Source organism: Eptesicus fuscus, chromosome 10, assembly GCF_027574615.1.
Source record: "Eptesicus fuscus isolate TK198812 chromosome 10, DD_ASM_mEF_20220401, whole genome shotgun sequence".
NCBI lineage: Eukaryota > Metazoa > Chordata > Mammalia > Chiroptera > Vespertilionidae > Eptesicus > Eptesicus fuscus.
The window spans coordinates 86,225,953-86,246,434 of record NC_072482.1 but is presented as its reverse complement, the minus strand read 5'-3'; the positions used below and the strand labels follow the sequence as shown (position 1 = coordinate 86,246,434).

Below are 20,482 nucleotides of genomic sequence, written 5' to 3'. Positions count from 1 at the left end.
TAACAAAACGGCCACATAGTTGGTGGCTTAAAACAAGACAAACTTTTACCTCCCAATTCTGAGGTCAGAAATCTCACTGAAGTAAAATCAAGTGTCAGCAGAGCTGTGCGGCTTCCGGAGGCTCCGGGGGAGGTCTGTTTCCTTGCCTTTCCAACTTCCGGAGGCTGCCTGCACTCCTTGGCACCTGGCCCCTTCCTCTGTCTGGAAAGCCATCCGTCTAGCATCTTCCCATCTGACTCTGCCATCCCTGCTTCCCTTGTGTGACTGGCCACCCAGGTCGTTCAGAATAATCTCCCCATCTCAAAATCCTTAATCACATCTTTGAGGTCCCTTTTATTAAGTAAGATAAAATACAGGTCCCAGGGATTCGGATGTGACCATCTTTTGGGGGCCATTACTCTGCCTACCACAGGAGAACAATTAATCTCTGCAGGACAGACAGATAAGGGTGCATGGCTCCAAGCCAAGCTAGCTGAGTCATGTGGATGTGCTCTGTAGAAGCCACATCTGGGCAATGAACACATGCTCCACCTACAGACAGTGTGCTCTGCTGATTTCCCAAATGATTTTTAAAGTAGTTGTGACTTTAACAAACAAAATAAACCACAAAAAATAAAACACACACACTAAGTTATGTGGGTAGAAATTGAATTGGGTGGGAGGATTACTGCAGTATCTACAGCGTGAACTATGAATTCAAGCACTATGGTGTGGCAAAAAAAAAAAAAAAAAAAAAAAAAAAGTGTGACTGCAAAGTCAAAGGAGCCTAGATTTAAATCATGGCTTCTGTTAACCCTTTAAGTAATTTGGACCAGTTTTTTTACTCTCTCCAAACTTCAAGGTAATAAGTCTTGCCTTTTGGAGTTTTTGAAGGGGATTCTGAAATTTATAAATGGTGGTCAAGAGTGATGAATTTCTCTGATTAAATGTGTGGTCAGGGTTAGACATCTCTATCCCCAGATTTAGGATATAAATCTTATTTTAAGATTTTGTAACTAGATGTAGCTTTTAATAATTTTGTGAGAGTTTTCTCTTATTCCTTGTTTGAAAAGGCAAAAAAAATGGGGTTTTAAGCATGAGAATTTAGAAAGTATGTTGTCAGTCATTTTCAACTGAATTCCTTGATTCCTTCATTGCTTATAATTTTTAGATGATAGCCATAAATACAAAACATTCAAGGGTTGTTAAAATGAAATAGCAAAAAATTATTTCATGATATGCATTTGTGTGCTGGAAAAAAATAGTAGCCCATCCTGAATATATGTGATATCCCCTTTAATAAAGAAAATGGCTTCACACATTTTGCTGTGACCTTTTCAAGGCTTAATATTGCCACAGAATTGCTGTAATAGTTAAAATTGAAAGAAACTTCATAAGAAGAGATTATTTTTGTAGCTGTATCAAAATAAACATGAAATTAATAGAGGAGGAAACATGAACATTGTAAGTCCAAGTCCCCTTCAAACACCACGGAGGCCATTAGTTTCTATGGTTCCCCACACTGAACAGCAGGAAGCCACAGATAATAATATGTTAGGGAAATAAGGGCTCCATCAAACTTATCCTCATATATCAGAAAAATGTTTCTATTATCCATACATTCACTATCTTTTTAAAAAGAGAAAGATTTCAAAATGATTTGTCCAAGAAGGCTATTTCAACTACTCTGGGTAACGTGATTCATGCAATTTTTTTTTTGAGAATTCCATCTGAATGTGTTCATTAGAAAACATGTTGCACGTTTTAATCTCATCTTTATACCAGATAATTTTTTTTATAATTGCTGCCAGTTACTTTTGACAAATAATTAGGAAAGGTTCTGACATTGCCAGCTGCCTATTCCAGCAATCAGACTACATCCGGCGAGGACAGGTGTGGAGCTCCGGGTTCCACCCCACCCTCCCTGCCGGCCACTGAAGATTACGTCCCACGTGTGCCCGTTTCTCTCACTGCTGTTGACGTTGGTGGTGGTGTGCTTGATCTTATGAGATTTGGCAAGAAAGGTCTAGTAACTCTGGCCGTGGGGCTAATTTATTAATACATTAGTATGCTCCAAATTGAAAAGATCTTCATCCAGTAAATATTTATTCTATGCCTGCTCTGTGCCAGGTACTGTTTTGGTGCTTAACTCTGTTTATAAATAAAGATGACAAGAACACCAAGGTGGATTAGTGCAAAGGGTGAGATGCCAAACCCACTGCTACTTGAATAGACCAGCAATCTGGAGCATCCTTACCATCTGAGCGCCCGTGCCAGAGCGTCGGCAGAGATTGCATTATGCGTGGACCCTTTCATTAGCCGTGGATTAGAATCTGGAGCCAGGCCACCCAGTGGGTCCTCTGTGGCAGCGAGCGAGTTCAGTAACGGGACTGCGCTTGAAAAGCCAGGGCGGGCGGCCTCCGCCTGTGGCAGCTGATGAGCATAAAAGCAACACGACACATCTCATTTAGAAAAGTCCTCTCCTGAGTAGCCTTTCGCATTTCTTTTTGTAAGAATGGCATCTTAAAAGGCTATGACTTTTCAGTTCCCGGTTCCTAAATACAATTATAAATGGGTGATTTTTTAGATTAATACTTAGCTTTTATGACTCTTTGCCTATTTTTTAAACTGTCACCAATGAGTAGAGAATTGGGGCAAATGGTCTCACTGAGGCTCCAAAGAATTTCACCTGAAATATCAAGGCGATAGAGCAATGAATGGTTAGACTTGGTTTCCCCTGCCTGGAAACTCGGTGCAGTGTCCTGGGAGGTTTCCATCCTACTGAACGAGGTAGAGTAAGTGTTACTAGCTTCTACAGCGGGCAGGGAACGCTTCCCACACAGTAACCCAGGCTCCTTCCATTGTGCAACTCTGCCATCCTCTAGGCAGAGATCAGCACACAATGACTGGGAGCCAGCTCCTGTTTTTGTAGATACAGTTTTATTGGAGCACAGCCATGCCTATTTCTTTATATGTTATCCATGCCTGCTTTTGCCCTACAACATCTGCACTGAATAGTTGTGATGGAGATCCCACAAGCATAAACTACTGGCCCTTTAAAAAAAAGTGTGCCAGACCCTGGGCCAGACCCTGGGCGTTCTCTCCCCTGCTGTCCATGAGACAGCCTGGAGGCTGTGATGGCTGGGTCTAGACTGGTGTCCATTACTTCTGCCCCATTCTGTTGGCCAGAACTCAGTCATATGGCCACACCTAATTGAAGGAAGGTTGGGAAATGTATTCAAGCTATTTGCACAGAAAGAAAAGAAAATAGATTTAGTGAACAAAATAGCCAGCCTCTGCCACAATAGCAATTTCCATTTGCCAGCTATTTTGAAAGGATTAGAGAAGTTGGGGACACATTTTGAGGCAAGTCAAGAATTCTAGCCAGAAGCCAAAACTCCTTCTATGTGAATCTATTCATAAATGCAACATCAAACAGGTCTTTTGGAATCACATCCTCAAGACAAGCTGTGAGGAAAAATGGAATGAGATAGAGGTGTCGCAGCCGTTTCTAATGGAATGGCTTATGGTTTGACTGGGCTGCGGCCAGGAAAAACCAGCTAGCTGAAAAACCAGGAGAATGCACTGGCTGTGTTTGTCACCAGGGTGCACAGTCTGGCCCCCTCCTGCACACGCAGGCTCCTGATTTTGTCAGCAGACCGTATGGATCCCTCTACTCTGGACCAGAACACGAATGGCCCAGCCTCACAGAAATCAGAACATCAGTTTGCTCAGATAAAGAGCAAAGGTTGGATCAAACATTAAAGGCTGAAGTAGAGCCATCACTCTACATGTCTCCCGGGGCTTCCATGAATGGGAGGCTTTTTCAACTCTGTCCTTAAAGTTTTGAGAGTTTTTATTCACTACTTTCTACGAAAGATAATACTGTCTCTCCCTCACTTCACTGGTTTCTGGTGTATGTTTTCATATTATCAATTTGTAATAGTTAATTTCCATCAATGTAACCCCTGTGGTCTTTAAGCCACATTTCTATACTTACTGCACTTGCTAAACCATCCGTCTCTGCAATGCAGGCTCTTCTTTTCTGAATTCCTTGTTTTGGCTTATCTCTCAGTTGGCTGGTATTGTCAGGAAGCAGGGCTTCCATGGGTGGTTGTACAGGCTGCCTACAGTGCCATTTGCCCATTGACAGGGAATATTTTCCAGCAGATGGTGATCAAGTGCCTTGAAGAAGGGAGACTTTACAATCACTGCAGGAGTGTCATTGGGCTAGTCTGGGTCTTCCAGGAGGTGTTCATAGGGACTATATATTCCACGTCTTTGCTGTCTTGAAAACATTTCTTATATTTGTATTCAAAGGATAACTCTCCTAGGTTACGTTCTCTTTTTCTCGGAATTTTATAGCTACTGTGTATTGTTTTGTTTTAATTGAGCATTTCACTCAGTTCTTTTCAATCTAATGAATGACTGGATTTTATCGTTAAGTAATTTGGGTGCTTTTTCCCCACAAGAGTCCTATCTCTGGGTTCTTTCTGTTTGAGAATGTCTCTGATATGTTTACACTTGTAGGTCAGCTCGGCCTGTACCTGTTCCACTCCCTGGGGCACACTTCCTTGGTTGCCTGGAGCTGCTCCCTCAGATAATGACAAGCCTCTTTGTCCTCCTGCCTCTTTGAGAGGCTGAAGAAGTGGGAAAGATCCTTTTCTTAACAATGTTTCCTTGATTTCTCCCTGAGTTAGTCCCCACTTAATTAATTCCCTACAAATTGGAGACAAAACTGAAAGTATGTTCACCAAAACGGGAACCCAAGTCCACAGGCAGGCAGGGTGGCAGAGTTGTCCCAAGCCCGAGCCCACACCCCGAAGTCAGACCGCCGGGGTGCGAGTTTTCAGCTCGCTGCCTCCCGAGGGCTCCCCAGCTGTTTTGTGCTGGAGGACCCTCTGGCAGTCTGGGGAAGCCTCGCCATCCCTCACAGTGTTTTTAAAAGTCTAAAACAAAATACATAGCAAACAAAGCCAGCCGATTAAAGTAATCACAGTATTTTACCATTTGATGATATAGTAATATATCAAGTCACAAGATGTAGAAGCACATCTAATTAAGTACCGTCATTTCGAAGCAGTGATGAGTGTAAGCAATATTGGAGAGATCTGCGATTGTAAGGTGACATGCACATGTATGTGATTTGTGCTAGCGAAAGCATCTAAGGTACTGCTAATACCAATGTAGGTCACTGCTCACGTTTATAATGAAGAAATGCCAAATGTCAGTTAGAGGTCAGTGAAAATAAAAATCCAGGTGTTTTTTTTTTTGTGTGTGTCAGGTTTGCCCTCTGAATTCTATACAGGACCCCTGATGTTGCCAGTTATACAGCCTTGTGCAGAACTTCGCTTCCCTCAGCCTCTCTTTCCCTATTAGTAAAATTGAGGTCACAGTAGTGGATACCATATAACTGGTAGCATCAGGGTCCTTGTACAGAAATGAAATAGTACACGTAAATGACTTACTGCAGTGTCTGGCACAGTGAACACTCAATAAATAATGACATTAGTAAGGAGGGCAGAATTTTTAGTGCTTATATTTCATGTTCTTCACACTTTTAAGCATTGCATAAGTTATGTGTTACCAAAGCAATATATGAACATTTATTTTTATAATCATAAAACCAGAAAGCTATTTTCAGTTCAAAAATACATAAAGTTAGCAATCTCCTCAAATACAATGGAAATCTAAATAAGAATCTCTGCCATTAAAAAATGGGGCAGAATTACAACCGTACACTGATTAGAAGGTTCTAAATGGTTTAATCTCAGTTTTAATTGACAACCATGTACACAAAGAATTGAAGTGTTTGTGTCTGTTTTTATAACTATTTTTACATAAAGTTAAACTCTTCTCTCTTTACATTGCTAAGCACTAAGGCAGTTTATACCTAGTGTTTTGTCTCATTTAAATATATTTGGGATGTGTTTTTATTTTTTAAATAAATACATTGTAAACTATTCTGTGGGCCTCTGACCTAGCAGTGCAGCTCCGATAACTTGAATGTCAATGTTGGCTGCCAGTTTCACACCCAGTTCCTTTCTGATGCTCTGTGGAACCAGGCATTTGTGTACAGGAGTGTCCCTGTTTCCCACTGCCCTGTGGTGGTCCCAGCGGTTATGGATTGTATTGGTGCTTCCTTTGGGTACTAACGAGTCCCACCTTTAAGTGAAAGGGATAACTTTATATAAGAATTAAGCTCCAGGTGACAGGCGTCATGCATGTCTGTTCTATGCTGGATCCCTGGTGTCTAGTACAGTGCCTGGCATGGTAGGTGTTCATCAATTATTTATTCAATAAAAGGCTTATTTCTATAAGAAACATTTGAGGTTAAACTTCAAATTTATAGGCTAAACATTATCTAGGAACTTTCACATAAGAAGTAAAAAAGCTTTTGATTGATGTGGACTCTGCATCTCAAGTCAATGAAACCAGCTAAAAAGCAAAAAATCTAGCTCCCACAATAGCAAGTCATTGTTTTGATTCATGCTTCGATTGAACTCATGGGTGGCTTATGGAATATCTCAGAGGAACATGGAGGTTCAACAAGAATATTAGAAAAAAAACAATTATCAAATTAACTTTCCCATAATCACGCGTGTCCAGAGAACAGAAACCATAATACTCAGAGGCTAACTGGATAGTAAAAGAAGGTTCTTTCCAAGTGACAAAACTCCTTATAGCTTGGTGCTGAGGAATGGTGGCTATAGCTGGTTAGAGAGAGAGACATATAGATGGTTGTGGCTATATCAGTTCATGAATGTCAAATTCAGGAGACACCTCTAGATTTTGATTTTTTAAAATGTGTTTACTAATATATAACAGTATCATAACCCAAATTTCATATTGTTTTAAAGTCTTAAGACATTACATAATTTATTTTATTTTTATAATAGGTACCAAGCTTAATTTAAAGAGGGAAAAATAAACATTAGCATTGAATGTCTGTCGCATTTTTCTAGCACTCCATGGATTTCAAGGATCTTGCAATACTCTGAATATATAATAATAATGATGTTGAAGATTTTATTATGGAATAGCTAAATATCCTTGGACCAATGCCAATGCTCCTCAGTGATATTCTGGAATTAAAAAGTGCGTGTTGAGGGCTACATAAGAGAACATGGCACCTATCTATCATGTACTGAACTTCTTATTTAAAAAATATTGATTAACCATTAAAATCATAATATGATTTCTTCCTTGACAGCTTCCATATCATGGTATTCTTTGCAATAAATTACTTGCCCCTTTATTTCATTTTTCTGTCTTTCCTGCCATCACTGGGTTAATGTAAGAGAAGGAAATAAAGATTCCAATATGGTTGCAGGAGAGTTCATTTTTCATTTTGTCAAGGGGTTTCCCCATCCTGCAGCCATGGTAGTATTTCTTGATGATCATTCATTGCTATGAATTAAGAAAGAACAGCTTCTTAGTTCATCAATAATCCATTAAGGTTGTTCCAAGATATGTTGGATTTGAGTTCTTCCCCTGCGCAATAGAGATGTAGATTGTTCTTAGAAGCTTGTGATTTTCTTTGTAGTGTCTTTATCTGGTTTTGGAATTAGGATAATGCTGGCTTCATAAAATGAGCTTGGAAGTCTCCTCCTCTTGAATTTTTGGGGATAGTTTGAGAAGGATAAGTGTGAGTTCTTCTTTGAATATTTGATAAAATTCATTTGTGAAGCCATCCAGTCCAGGACCTTTGTTTGTTGGGTGGCCCCATTTCTAATTACAACCACATGGGAGTCATGGCTTCACCATACAAACTTGTGGGTCGGGGGAGAAGGCACAATTCAGTCCATAGCGCCCAGGAAAATCTATCATAATATCCTTTACTTAATCATATCTGCAAGACATATTTCCAACTAGGGTAACTAACACTTGAAGGTTCCAGGGATTAGGATGCATTTTGTGGGGCCACTTTTCAGCTAACCAACCAAAGAAGCAAAATAAATTGCTAACTCACATATACTCGTGGGTATTCCAGTGTGATATGTGCCAAGGGGGAGTAGCTGCTCAAAATTAATAAATAAGGTGAAAACAGAATAGGAATTTATGGAGATTTCTGTGACTTCTGTAATTATGCATCATTGTAAAAAAACTGAACATGAATAAATCCAAACACTGAGCCTATGAGCCAGGGGTTTATTATTTGCATTGACACAAAGCCTCCCATTCCCGATGGATTGATTGTTGTGATGCTTTTCAGTAGTCAGTTATACAAATGCATTTGCAGTTCAGCTTGGTTCAGAAATGGCTCTTGAGGAGAGTTTTTATATTTGTTTTTGCTCTAGCATTTACTCTTTGTAATATAAAGCTAACAATAGCTGACATTTACTGGATATTTACTATGTGCCACACACTACTACTATCCTTAGTTAACTGGTGAGTGACTAGAGGCGTGGAGAGGTAAGAAACTTGTGCAAGATCACCAAAGGAAATGGAAAACAGAGATGCAATGCCAGAATTCTGACTCTAACACCCACACTATGAACCACCACTTTATATTTCCTGGGAAAGATCATTAAACACCCCATTTCTAAAATTTGCCATGGAGAGAAATTGTTATGAAAGTTTACATCAGCTTCAAGAGCTTGTATAACAGATGTTTTGAAATCATCAATTGTATTAGGTTATTCAGAGAAACATAGCCAGAAAGACATGTGTGTGTTTGTGTGTATTTATAGCCATATATCTATAGAAATAGAGATTTTTATTTTAAGGAATTAGCTCTTGCTACTGTAGAGGCTGGCAAATTCTAAATCTGAAGGACAAACCAGCAAGCTAGAGACCCAGGGAAAGTTGGTGTTGCAGCTGGAGTCCAAAGGCAGAATTCCTTCCTTCTTGGGGGACCTCAGGCTTTTTTTCTTAAGGCCTTCAACTGATTGGATAAGGCCCATCCACATTATGGAGGGTAACCTGCTTTAGTCAAAGTCTACTTACTATTTACAGTTAGTCTCATCTGCAAACTACCTGCACAGCAACATCTAGATAGGTGTTTGACTAAATACCTAGGTGTTGTGGCCTAGCCAAGTTGACAAATAAAATTCACTATCTCAAGTGTTTGTCTATCAGCTTTGCCCCCATATAAACATCTCTTTAAATCATACTTAATCTTGAAATAAAGACAGTAACAAGATCACAGTTTTGTTTGACATGAGACAACTATTCTGCACACAACTGAAAACACACTAACACACTAGAAGAGGATACAAACACCTTGGGGGATGTGACTCTTTTCCTTGATATCTGTAACTTAAATATTATGATGTAAAGGTAACAATACTTGAATACTCTGATGAAAACTCAACACATCTTACATGGCAAGGGGATAAGAGAAAGGGGGAAACAAAGTTATTTCGTACACACACAAACATATTCATAACAAAATAAGGTACAAATACTCATGAGAATTGCAGTTCTCATTTCTGTAAATGGTCATGTGATTTAGCTGATATTTATAAGTACCTTCTTCTACTATTTTTTCTGTATTATATTTGTCCTCAGCTGGCAATTGGTGGGGTGACTCATCCTTCATTGAGCAGGATCTGGGCCATTGATAGTCCTATCTGAATTGGGATGTTGAAATTTTCCACTGACTTGTTCACAGGGCATGGTAATACTTAGAGATGCTTATGGGATCTCCTGGATTCCAGATATACTCTTCTTGACCTCCATTGTGACACAGCAGCCCACTTTCCCTTCGGTATCCAAGATCAATCACCCCACCATGTCAGCACAGTAACAAGAAGCCCCTCTTTACCTGTTGGTTGAGAAGCAGGAGGAGCCCAAAGTGGCTGGGTGGTGGTCTTAACTTTGAGAAGTTCCATGGAATAATTTTTGTGTCTTCTGGTAGAAACATTCCTGTCTTTGGCACTAAGACTTTTAGATCAGCAGAGCATAAGGTTGCAGGGACAGGAAGCAAAATTGCACTAGTGGATCACTAGGGGTAATAGTGAGTGGGGCCACTCCCATTTCTAGCTCTTGATTCCATTGTAATGGGGCTGGGGTTCTCTGAAATGTGTTGAACAGCAACATTACCACGTCTATAAATTGTCTTTCACTAGCTTAATATTCAGTCTCCTACAAAATCAATCCGCCCAGTGTGTATCTCTGTGTTGTGTGGAAGGAAAATAGATATCTTGTGATGCAAGAATCCAAACGGCATGAAGGCCACTGCTCAGTGTACCCTGCACACAAATATAGTCCCTTTTTTGAATCCTGATACTAAGACTGATGCATGGCAAGGTGACATAAAGGAGCCATCACACAGCCTTTGTTGTCACTGAACCTATAATTAAACACTCCCATAGAGTTGTCCCCTTTTATTCCACTTGTGGCTTGACTTTATGGTCTTCATTTGTGGGACTACAGAGAATAGAAATCTGCACAAACGAGGAATCCTATCAATTCATCAAACCAAGTGAAAATGTCTGTTTGTCATATAAAAGATAATGGCAGAAATCCATTTTTAGCTCCCTGTTGCTGTACTCATGTGTGAAATTACCCACAGGGGAAGATATTTGCCTGGGGAAAAAAAAAACCTTTATTGGCCTTAGATGTGATTGACTACACAAATTATGCTGCCAAATGAATTGGTTTTGAAAACCAAACAAAAGGCCTCATAAATCAGACTGGAAAGGCAGTGGGGGGTACAGCCTGTACCTGGTGACAGCGTCAGGACACAGAGCAGCAAGGGTCCTGGCTGCTGCTTCTCTCCTTTACAAAGCGGCATTTAGAGCATAGGTTATTTCCCAAATATTTAAACCTTAGCTGCGCTGTGGTTTTCTGATACGGATGAAGGGACCATTTAGTATTTTGACTGGGGCACTCGCTGATTTATTTTCTCTAGTTCAGATGAATTTGGGGTTATTTTCTCACTCCTACTTGGAGAAAGAATGGGAGGTAATGAGCGGGGGTAAGTGTTCTTGGTCCCTAAAGACAACCGATTATGGTGTTTGACGGTAGAGTGTGTGCCATGCCCGCATTTGGTATTGTCCATGCTGTGACCTAGAAGAAAGAAATATTGCAATATTTAACCAGAGAGCTTTATCCCTTTTCTTCTAAAAAAATGGGGAAAAGAGAAGGAGAGGAGAAATGAGAAGAGGCAAGAGTAGGAGACAGAGCAGGTACAAGGCAGATCTAAAAACTTTGAAAAAGCTCTGTCCTCTCCAGGCAATTTATTTTCAGTTTAGTAAACTCAGAAGCAGAACTTTTGCATTTTTAATACTCTTAATAATAATAAAAATGATTTTGTTAATTCAGTGCAGAGCCAAGTTTAGGAGGTCGAGCGTCAACTTGTTTATGTTGGCATTTCTGCGGAGCCAGGTCTGTCTAGTTTCCTTGCCTTGAATAGCAACTGGCTCAGACCCAGCAGCCATAGATCACAATCAGGCAGAGCCTTTAGCCTCAAGATCCCAACCAGGCCCCGACTTACAGCCTCCTCTGGTTCTGCTCCCCACCATTCCACTCTCAAGCTCCAGGTGTGGTCCACACCTTTCTGAGACACACGTGGTGGCCGAGGGATGCGTTGTCATTGCTGAGCTGTCCTCTCCCTTCCACCCCAGGACACTCAGCAGATTGGTTTTTCCCCTTCCTAGATTGTTGCCCAAAGGGTTGACCCTTCAATCCATATGTAAAGTGGGCACTCAAGAGAACTTGGGCTCCCCAAATCCATTTATATCAGTTTCTTCAAAATTGGACTTTGAAACAACTATAGTAGCATTTGATTTCATTAGTGAAATGATGATGCTACCAAGATTCACTCTTTTAATTGGCATTTCACTTAGTCACTGCTGGGTCTTCAAACTACTCTATTACCTAGAACCTCCAAACTGTGTAAGCTGGTTCTGTTTCAGAAAGAATTGGGCTTATTTATTCCTTCTTGGTCTAGAAATCATGCTTATATGTGCCAGTTGATTATCTTTATATGTGCATTTTATATTGGAAGTTTGGGGGAAAGAAATTTTTTTTAGCATTGCAGAGTATTCAGGACAGTTTAAACAAACTTAATTAAAATTCTAATTTTTTCCCAGTCATAAATTGTCTGCTGAAATAGCCAGGCCAGTCTCCCTACACAGAAATTCTCCCACAGCTCTTAAACCTCACATTTACCATCCTGTGCCGCATAACCTTGGGACTGACCAGTCACTGCCCTTCATCATTCGACTGAGCTACGGTTGCACTGACTGCTGAAGCAACCACTAAGTTTGCAGATTTCCAGATTCTTCCCTCCTAGATGTTTTCTGCTAAAGAGTAAAAAATGTGGAAAAGCTTAATTATATCTAGTTCTTGAATAAAAACTAGAAAGGAAATCATTGTAGCCACATATCCTTTGTGTATGTGGAAAAGCTCCACATTAAAGCTATGTCTAAGAACACTTAAAAATATCCTCAAATTCATTTCTGAGTAGCTTCCTTATGCAGTTCCGAAGTTAGTTTCAACACTTACCATTATCATGTCTCCAAATGGTATGCCTCTTTCAGTGTCAGGCTCATATCCAATAAAGCCCTCTTGTTTGGGCAAGATGATCGTCTTCTGAAACTTGAGCAATGATGTTACTTTTGAGCTACGGTCTGAGATATTGGGTTATTTCCTTCTTCCCTTCATCGGAGATAGTCTTGGGAACACCTGAGTGCTTGAAGGCAGTGTTCCTGGCTTATCAGTTTACACAGGAGAAGCCTTCGAGGTAATGTTCTCTCACTCTTCTCAGAAAAGTTCAGAAGGCAGGTCTTATCACATGAGCAGTAGCAGCTCACAGGTGTGTGTGTGTGTGTGTGTGTGTGTGTGTGTGTGTGTGTGTGTGTACAAAAATTTGAGAGAGACATACTGGCTCACTTTAGAATAGAATCATTATTTTGTTGGTTATTGAGTTCTGCACCCCCCTTTCCTCCTACCTATTGAGAAACTTCTTTACCTGTATCTTTTTTTCTTTCTATTTTTACCTTGTTTTCTCCCTCCTTCCAACTGTATTTTCTCTGATCTTTTCTTCCAGCTCTCCAAGTGAGACCTAACTTAGATCAAAACTCTTCTTACTTCTCAGATAACTCCAAGAGCTTTACACATGCCCTGTACCCACCTTTCCTCAAGGACCTCACCAACTGCTCTTTTCCAGGTCTTTCCTCTACCTCACGAGTGACATGGTTTCTGTTTCCATGGAATCTTTGTTTTTGTTTTGTCTTGTTTTGCAGATAGAACTGTGGAACATCTCTTTGTAAGAGCTCAAATAAAATTTTACTTTTAATTATTTGTTAAAATAAAATTGGTTCTGATCATTAATAGGCCCCAGTGAAGTCATTGAACAAAAGTGACCAGAGTCCAATAGTAGGCACCTATAGAAGCCACCTGGCACCCAGGCATACACATAGAGGAACTTTTTTAAAGTGCTCTCCCAGGAAATAAGGATAAGACAGAAGCCAGACCCACCATACTGCATGGCGGGTACATACATTCACTGAAAGTAGAGCTTTAACCTACAGTCACTTCATCCTTCACTTTCAACCTGTGAGGATTGCCCGTGTGCACCTCTGCTCCTCCCTGTCATCTTCTTAGGCAAGCTAGAAAAGGAAAGCTGCCCCTGAAAATTGCTCTCTTCCTCACATATTCTAGTTGACATGTTTATAAATGTACTTTGAAGTCGCTTTCAAACCATGTGGCTTTCTACTTTGTATAAGCTTAGGCTCATTAAAGTCATTAGTTTATTAAAACTCAACTCAGAAGTCTAATAGCAAAGCTAAAATGGAAATTTGGTCTGTCCTTCATTGATGTGCTGAATGTCCCATTAGCTAACTAGTAATCATATTGAGGCACCAGCGGGCTAAGAGCTTGGTTTCATCCCTAGTTGGAGGTTAAAGAGCTTTGTCCAGCTTTCTCAGTCTTCATGCTACCTCCTCTGGACCATGGCTGTGTCCCAGTCAGATCTCCCTAAGCAACACACAGGCTTTCTTCTTTTGCACCTTGGGTGCTTTCTGACCCTCGTTAACAAAGAGATCCATCAAGGTGGAAAATGGCAGCAGCAAAGTAAGCGGAGTGTGCAGTGTGGTAGTGTAATGCAGATGCGTCCTGTCTCAGCTTCTCAAAGCTACAAGTCAGAGAAAATGCAGGCAGGAGTGCGTCTGCAACACAGAACATACAGCATCTCCTGATCACTTCCCGTTGGCTGAGGGAGGATAGCAAGCACACTCCAGACAACAGCCCATGTTCTTACATGGAGACAGCGAGCCTCTACCTGAAATTTGCCTTATCTGCAGCTCAGAGGTGGCTCTCAGTCCTCCATCAGCATTCCAGAGCAGCCCCTGTTCTCCTTGCTCAGGGAACTTGAAATGAGTATTTCTTTGCAGATAAGTTAAACAGCTGGGAATATACAGAATTTTTGTTAGATTGATTAGGTTTGTTTGTTTTTAATCGGATGCTCTATCAGGATAAGTGTGGCATCCAGAACTGAGGGTCATCCTGATTAAATTGTTTCCCTATCCTACCTAATAAAAGAGAAACATGCAAATTGACCGTACCTTTGCTATGCCCACAAGCCACGCCCACCAGCCAATCAGGGCGAGTATGCAAATTAACCCAACCAAGATAGCAGTTGATTTGCATATCCAGGCCAGAGTGAAGACTGAAGACAGCTTAGAAAGAAGCCAAGCACTGCAGAAGGGAGCAAAGCTGCGGAGAAGCAAGCAAGCGGGGCGGGGGAGAAGGGAGGGAAGCAGGTGGGGTGGGGAGTAGGGATGGAAGCAGGTGGGCCAGGGGAGAAGGGAAGGAAGCAGGCGGGGCGACAACCACAGCAGGAAGCCCTATTGCAGGAATCTTCCTGCAACGGGCCTCTAGTCTACCTATAAAGGAAAATAAGCAGAAACTTTTTCTGATTTTTTAACAAGTCCAACCTTCCTGTTGTTATTTATAACTTTCAATATTTATCCAGATTAATTGTAATGCTGGCCTTACTGCTCCTTTTGTGGGCTAATGTTTAAATGAAAACTTTCCCTACTGTCTATTAATAAAATTTCTTGGGTGACTTCCAAGATGCCTCTACCATATAAAACCCCATGCTATCAATATTTTGACAGTTTTAGAGTGAATTTTGTATGAATTAAATGGAAAGGCATTGGAAATAGAGTATAGGTTTTGAAAATGCAAGTCATTAACAAAATATTTGAGATGATGGTCAAATTAGGAACAAATTCGTTTCATTCACCAAACTTTTAGATTAAGGATGAATCTCTTGAGTGTAGAATTTTAAGAAGCACATTTAGGTGTAAGATTATATACAACAGTATTGAGTTAGGGGTCTTCTTTTCCTATGAACTATTTCAAATTAAGTGAAGCTGTTACAAGCTGAGTCTTGCATATACATCCATCTGAGGAAGTATTATCATATGGTTTCCTTTCTAGAAAGAAAATCAGAAAATGGCCTTTAGTCTTAGCTATCTTTCTGCTGCTAAAAAATAAATAAATAGAAGGAAAAGAAGAAAGGAAAAGACCCACCATCATGGCAGGAATGTTAGCCACAGGACTATCTTTTCTTTGTGCCATTTTCAAAACTGCCTTTCCTGTTATAGCCATCTTTTACCTCTTTATTGTAACCTTGCAACTTACTTTATAGATTTCTGGATCCTTTTCCTCCTCCTTTCTTCCAGCTTCCAATTGACTTTTGTCCTTTATTTTCCCACCAGTTTTTAGTTCTTTTAGAATATGAGCATAAAAAAATAAAATAGGAAAATCAAAGTGATCCTTTTTTCCCTTGGATGCAGAATGTGGTCAAGATGGGGATAATAGCTATTGACTAGAATGAGATTTGGCCAGCCACAGTGCCTTGTATTGTTCTTGTCTATCTATATATCCCTGCTTCTCCACTGAGACTATTAAGTCCTTGATGGTAACAACCATATGTTTCCATTTCTTTTTCTCAGTAAAAAGTTCAACGTTTGATATAGAGAAGGAACTGTTTGTTGAACGTAGTGAATGAATGAAAGAAACTGCAGAAGTGGCAGCATATATTGTTACCTCACTCTCCCCCAGTAATTACTCAAGTAGCTACTTCCCATGTAACTACTCAAGAAGGTTCAGAAGTGGTAGTTTTTAACACATATGTAAATTCTTGGGCATTTATATAAACCATTATTCTCTCTCTTTTTTTTTTTTTCTTACAAAACTCTACCAACTGTCAAGCAAGGAATTTAGGAAGCAAAATTCTATAGATACAACCCTGTTTGGTTTTGTTTTTAGGTTAGGGGGTCAAGAATGGAATGCTATAGTTTTTTTTTCCCACCCAGTGATAATCTAATGAAAAGATAGTCAAATAACAGCTCCTGCCCAGAAGACAAATAGAGTGTGAACTGGATTAGGGGGAAATGGGAGTGCCCATGCAGCTGTGTCAGGGAGGGGTCTGGTGTTCATGGCTTCATTACAACATCAAATGGAATATCTATGTTTCAGCTGGGTTTAATGAAGCCAACGACAGCCCATTCTGTGTTGAGCGATATTGGAGATTTTTGGCTTTTAACTTGATGTATTTTAATTTGTGCTTCCTAGCTCTCCCACATCCGGTACTCACTGGCATTTTAGGGACAGTTAGCTAAGTGTTCCTCTGTGTTAGCCACAGAGTCGAGAAAAAAATATATAAGGAGACTCAATAAGACCAAGGCAGTTTAGGAAGAGCCAATTAACCTCCATCAAGAGCACTGGCCAGCTCATCAAGCGCCTGGTCTAAGAGGAAGCGGGTCCACCCTGGTCTCCCTGTGCTTCTTTAATGTATAAATGGTTCCCCTCTGAATGCTGATTAACTTGCTGTGGTGTTTCTTAGTTTTCAGGACTTTATCTCCTGTCCTTCTTCACCATCCTCATCGGGCTGGTGCTCTACTCCTCCACCTCCACGTACATAGCCCAGGACCCCCGGGTGTACAAGCAGTTCCGCAACCCTTCGGGACCTGTCGTGGACTTACCAGCCACAGCTCAGGTGGAGCCTTCGGTCACCTACACCAGCCTGGGCCAGGAGACCGAAGAGGAGCCCCACGTCCGTGTGGCCTAGGCTGAGGCCCTCCCCCGCCCACTGAGCACAACTCAGTGGCCACGTGTTCGCCCATCATCTCTGTATTGTACATAGAGAAAGGTATTTATTAGGTGCAGTTTACACGGGTGGACTGCAAGGTAGCAAATCCAAAAGCCTGTCAAAGGCACAAGCTAGTAAGCATCACTGGAGACAGGCTCTGACCCACCTGACTTGGAGAGATGCCCCGCTTGTGTGTATCCTGATCACAACGCCCCTGCATTAATTACTGTGAACATTTTTGGATCAAAAGCAACTGTTATTATTATCACGTGGATTATTATTGTTGCTCTTATGACGCCTAGTTTCAGGAGGATGTTTTGTACTCTTGAAGGAAACTATTGCCAGACCACCCACATGTAGTTTACATAAATCCCACTTTTCTATAGCAAGTCACTTTTTAAGAATCATACTTCATTTTGTGTGCACAGTCTATGAGTGCTGCCGGCCACAGGAGCCCCACCCTGAGAAGTGTCCCTATCCTGGGGACCTGGTGGCTCACGGCTTCCCCTGTTACCTTTGGATTGTCTGCTCAATAAGTATTTCTTGCTGTGACCCTTGTGGGGAGGGGCAACTGACCATATGCTTCTCTATTCTAGGAATAGATATCGCCTTTTTATATTTTGATCTCTGATTATTCCCGGCCATTGTCTTTCTGTTGTGCCACCTTAGATAATGCCAATCAAGTCTCTGAAGTAACGGGATAAGGAATGTTCCATTTCTGTGGCTTATGGGAATCCCTGGGAGTAATATAATGTATGTTTAGGGGAATATATATTTTTTTTTAAATCCTGCTGCCTCTTCCTATATCCTCTCTTCAAAAAATAGATTTGCTTTTCTTTTTTCCCCCTAGATTATCTTTAGTGATGTGGAAATTAATCAAGGTGTTGGCAAAAGCCATGGTCCTCTGTCCTTTTAATTGTGTGACACCCTTCTGAAATACACAAGCCTGCAGCTACCTTTATTGTGGCCTCCAGACAAAGTCAAGGTGCTGATATGAAGTAGTCTCTGACAAAGCTCAACTGATCTGGCCACTTTGTGGTGGTAAAGATGTCACCCATGAGAAAGTCTGGCATGTTGGTCATATTTGGCATCCATTCATTAACAGAATATATCAACATAGCATTCTTATGGAGACAGAGAATATTACAAGGTCCTGATAAGGCTCTGAGGGATATGGCACTACTCTAATTCTGTTAAAAGGGCCCTTAAAATAGCCCTTTTCCAAACACAAGAAGTAAGAACCACCGCACATCTCTATGATTTAGAAATAGATTCTATGTGTCAGTATGGGAAATGGTCTTTACGTCTGGCTGGCTTCACTATCATTCAAAAAGATCCTCGATAAAGTTACAGGGTGGTAACGGGAAAGTAAATGCTTATAAAACTTGGGGCAAGTAAAATCAATGAATCTTAAGCAAGTAAAGCAAAACGCCAGAGGGGTCTGTACGGCAGACGGACAGGTTGCAGCTTAGTCGGGATTCCCATATAGCCTGAGCGAGGCCTCCTTAGGAAGGCAAAAGCACCCCATGCTGTCAGTCAGCACTCCCGTGGCCCCTCTGCCTGCCTTCTACTCTGGGCGTGGGTAGTGCAGCCCTTGCAAATGGAGAAGAACAAGTACCTTTTCTGATATGCAGATCTTATGCTCATCTGTGTTCAGCCCCTTTAGGAACATGTTTTATTTTCTCTGGGGGGAAAAAAACAACAACAATGTGAAAGCTACGTCAAGTCAAAACAACTTTGCCAGTTTCTGCTTTCTGCTACCTTTAAAACCAATTAAATACCTTTCTCTCAATAGTTCATCCATTCAGATCTGAAGACCTTTAAAGACTGTGGTTTTATTTTTGTGTTTACATTCCTTTGGTTTGCATAATTTGCTTGATTTATTGCATTTTTAGTATTTATTTTAAGCCAAATGTTTTAGCCTTTTTTAATTCATTTTTTTTGTGACACTAATTTGTAGATGCTTAGTAAAATCTTAGGAGAAATAAGTGGCTGAACGTTTTCCTAGTCGCCTCAGTGGACTGGGAATCTAATCTAATAATAGACAAATATGCAAATTGACCATACCTCCGACACACCCACAAGCCACGCCCACCATCCAATCAGAGCGAGTATGCAAATTAACCCAAACCAAGATGGCTACAGCCACAGAGAGCAAGGTTTCCTAGGTAACAGAGGAGGCCAAGCTTTCCGCCTGCCATTTCCAGGCCTAAGCCTCCACTCAAGCTACAAAGTTTCAATTATAGAAGGTAAACAAATTCAAACAAATGGCGGCATAATGGAGCTTGAGAGAGCAGGCCAGGGTTGCCGCCGGCAACAGGGGAAGCAAAGCTTTCAGCACACCCTGGCCGGGCTCACCTGCTTAAGGCAACAAAGTTTCAATTATAACCCCAACACAAATGGCTTCGGGCCTCGGAGGGAGCCCCAGGCTTGGCTTGGCTCCGCTCCAGGCTACAAAGTTTCAATTGTAGAAGGAAAATAAATTCCAGATACCAGGGCCTCCGCTTGGGTTACCAGGGGGCGTGGCCGGCCTGCAAACCACCACAGGCCCCTCGCTCAGGCCGCCCCACACCCCAAGGGAAACCCCACCTGATCTGGGACGCCCTTCAGGGCAAACCAGCTGGCCCCCACCCCTGTACCAGGCCTCTATCCTATCTAATAAAAGAATAATATGCAGATTGATCATCACTGCAACACACAATATAGCTGCCCCCATGTGGTCAAAGATCCTGCCCCCATGTGGACACAAGATGGCCACCACAAGATGGCCAGCAGGAGAGGGCAGTTGGGAGGCACCCGGCCTGCAAGGGAGGGCAGTTGTGAGGGATCAGCCCTGCAAGGGAGGGCAGTTGAGAGGGACCAGGCCTGCAAGAAAGGGCAGTTGGAGGTGATCAACCCTCCAGGAGAGGGCAGTTAGGAGTGACCAGGCCGGCAGAGGAGGGAAGTTGGGAGCAAACAGGCTGGCAGGGGAGCTGTTAGGCATCAATCAGGCTGGCAGCGGAGTGGTTAGGGGGTGATCAGGCTGGCAGGCAGAAGCGGTTAGGGCCAATCAGGAAGGCAGGCAGGCAAGCAGTTGGGAGCCAGCAGTCCTGGATTGTGAGAGGGATGTCCGACTGCCCGTTTAGGCCCGATCCCAGTGGGATTGGGCCTAAATGGGCAGTCGGACATCCCTCAAGAGGTCTCATATTGGAGAGGGTACAGGCTGGGCTGAGGGACAACCTCCCTCCATGCACGAATTTCGTGCACCGGGCCTCTAGTCTTTTATAAAATTTCAGTTTCACAAAGGTTGGCAATCAGTGGATGGCTGAAAGTTGCCATCTGAATTATTTTCTAGGATATTTCAATTGACTCCATTGTAGGAAAACCAAGTGTGAATGTTAAGGTGAATTCACTGTATACGCTTTATCATCCAGTGTCCTTATACACAAGACTTTCATGCCCCTGGGGAAC

The 20,482-nt window shown here is 41.6% G+C and overlaps 1 protein-coding gene across 1 annotated transcript in view; it reads left to right on the top strand.

Annotated features, from left to right (window-relative positions):
• Positions 1-18,011, top strand: part of SLC35F1 (solute carrier family 35 member F1) — a 287,997-nt gene extending 269,986 nt beyond the window's left edge. The window contains exon 8 of the mRNA XM_008138863.3: positions 16,787-18,011. Coding sequence (XP_008137085.1) covers positions 16,787-17,011 — 225 coding nt within the window. The 3' untranslated portion in view covers positions 17,012-18,011. The remainder of the gene's footprint in view (positions 1-16,786) is intronic.
• The last annotated feature ends 2,471 nt before the right edge of the window (positions 18,012-20,482 follow it).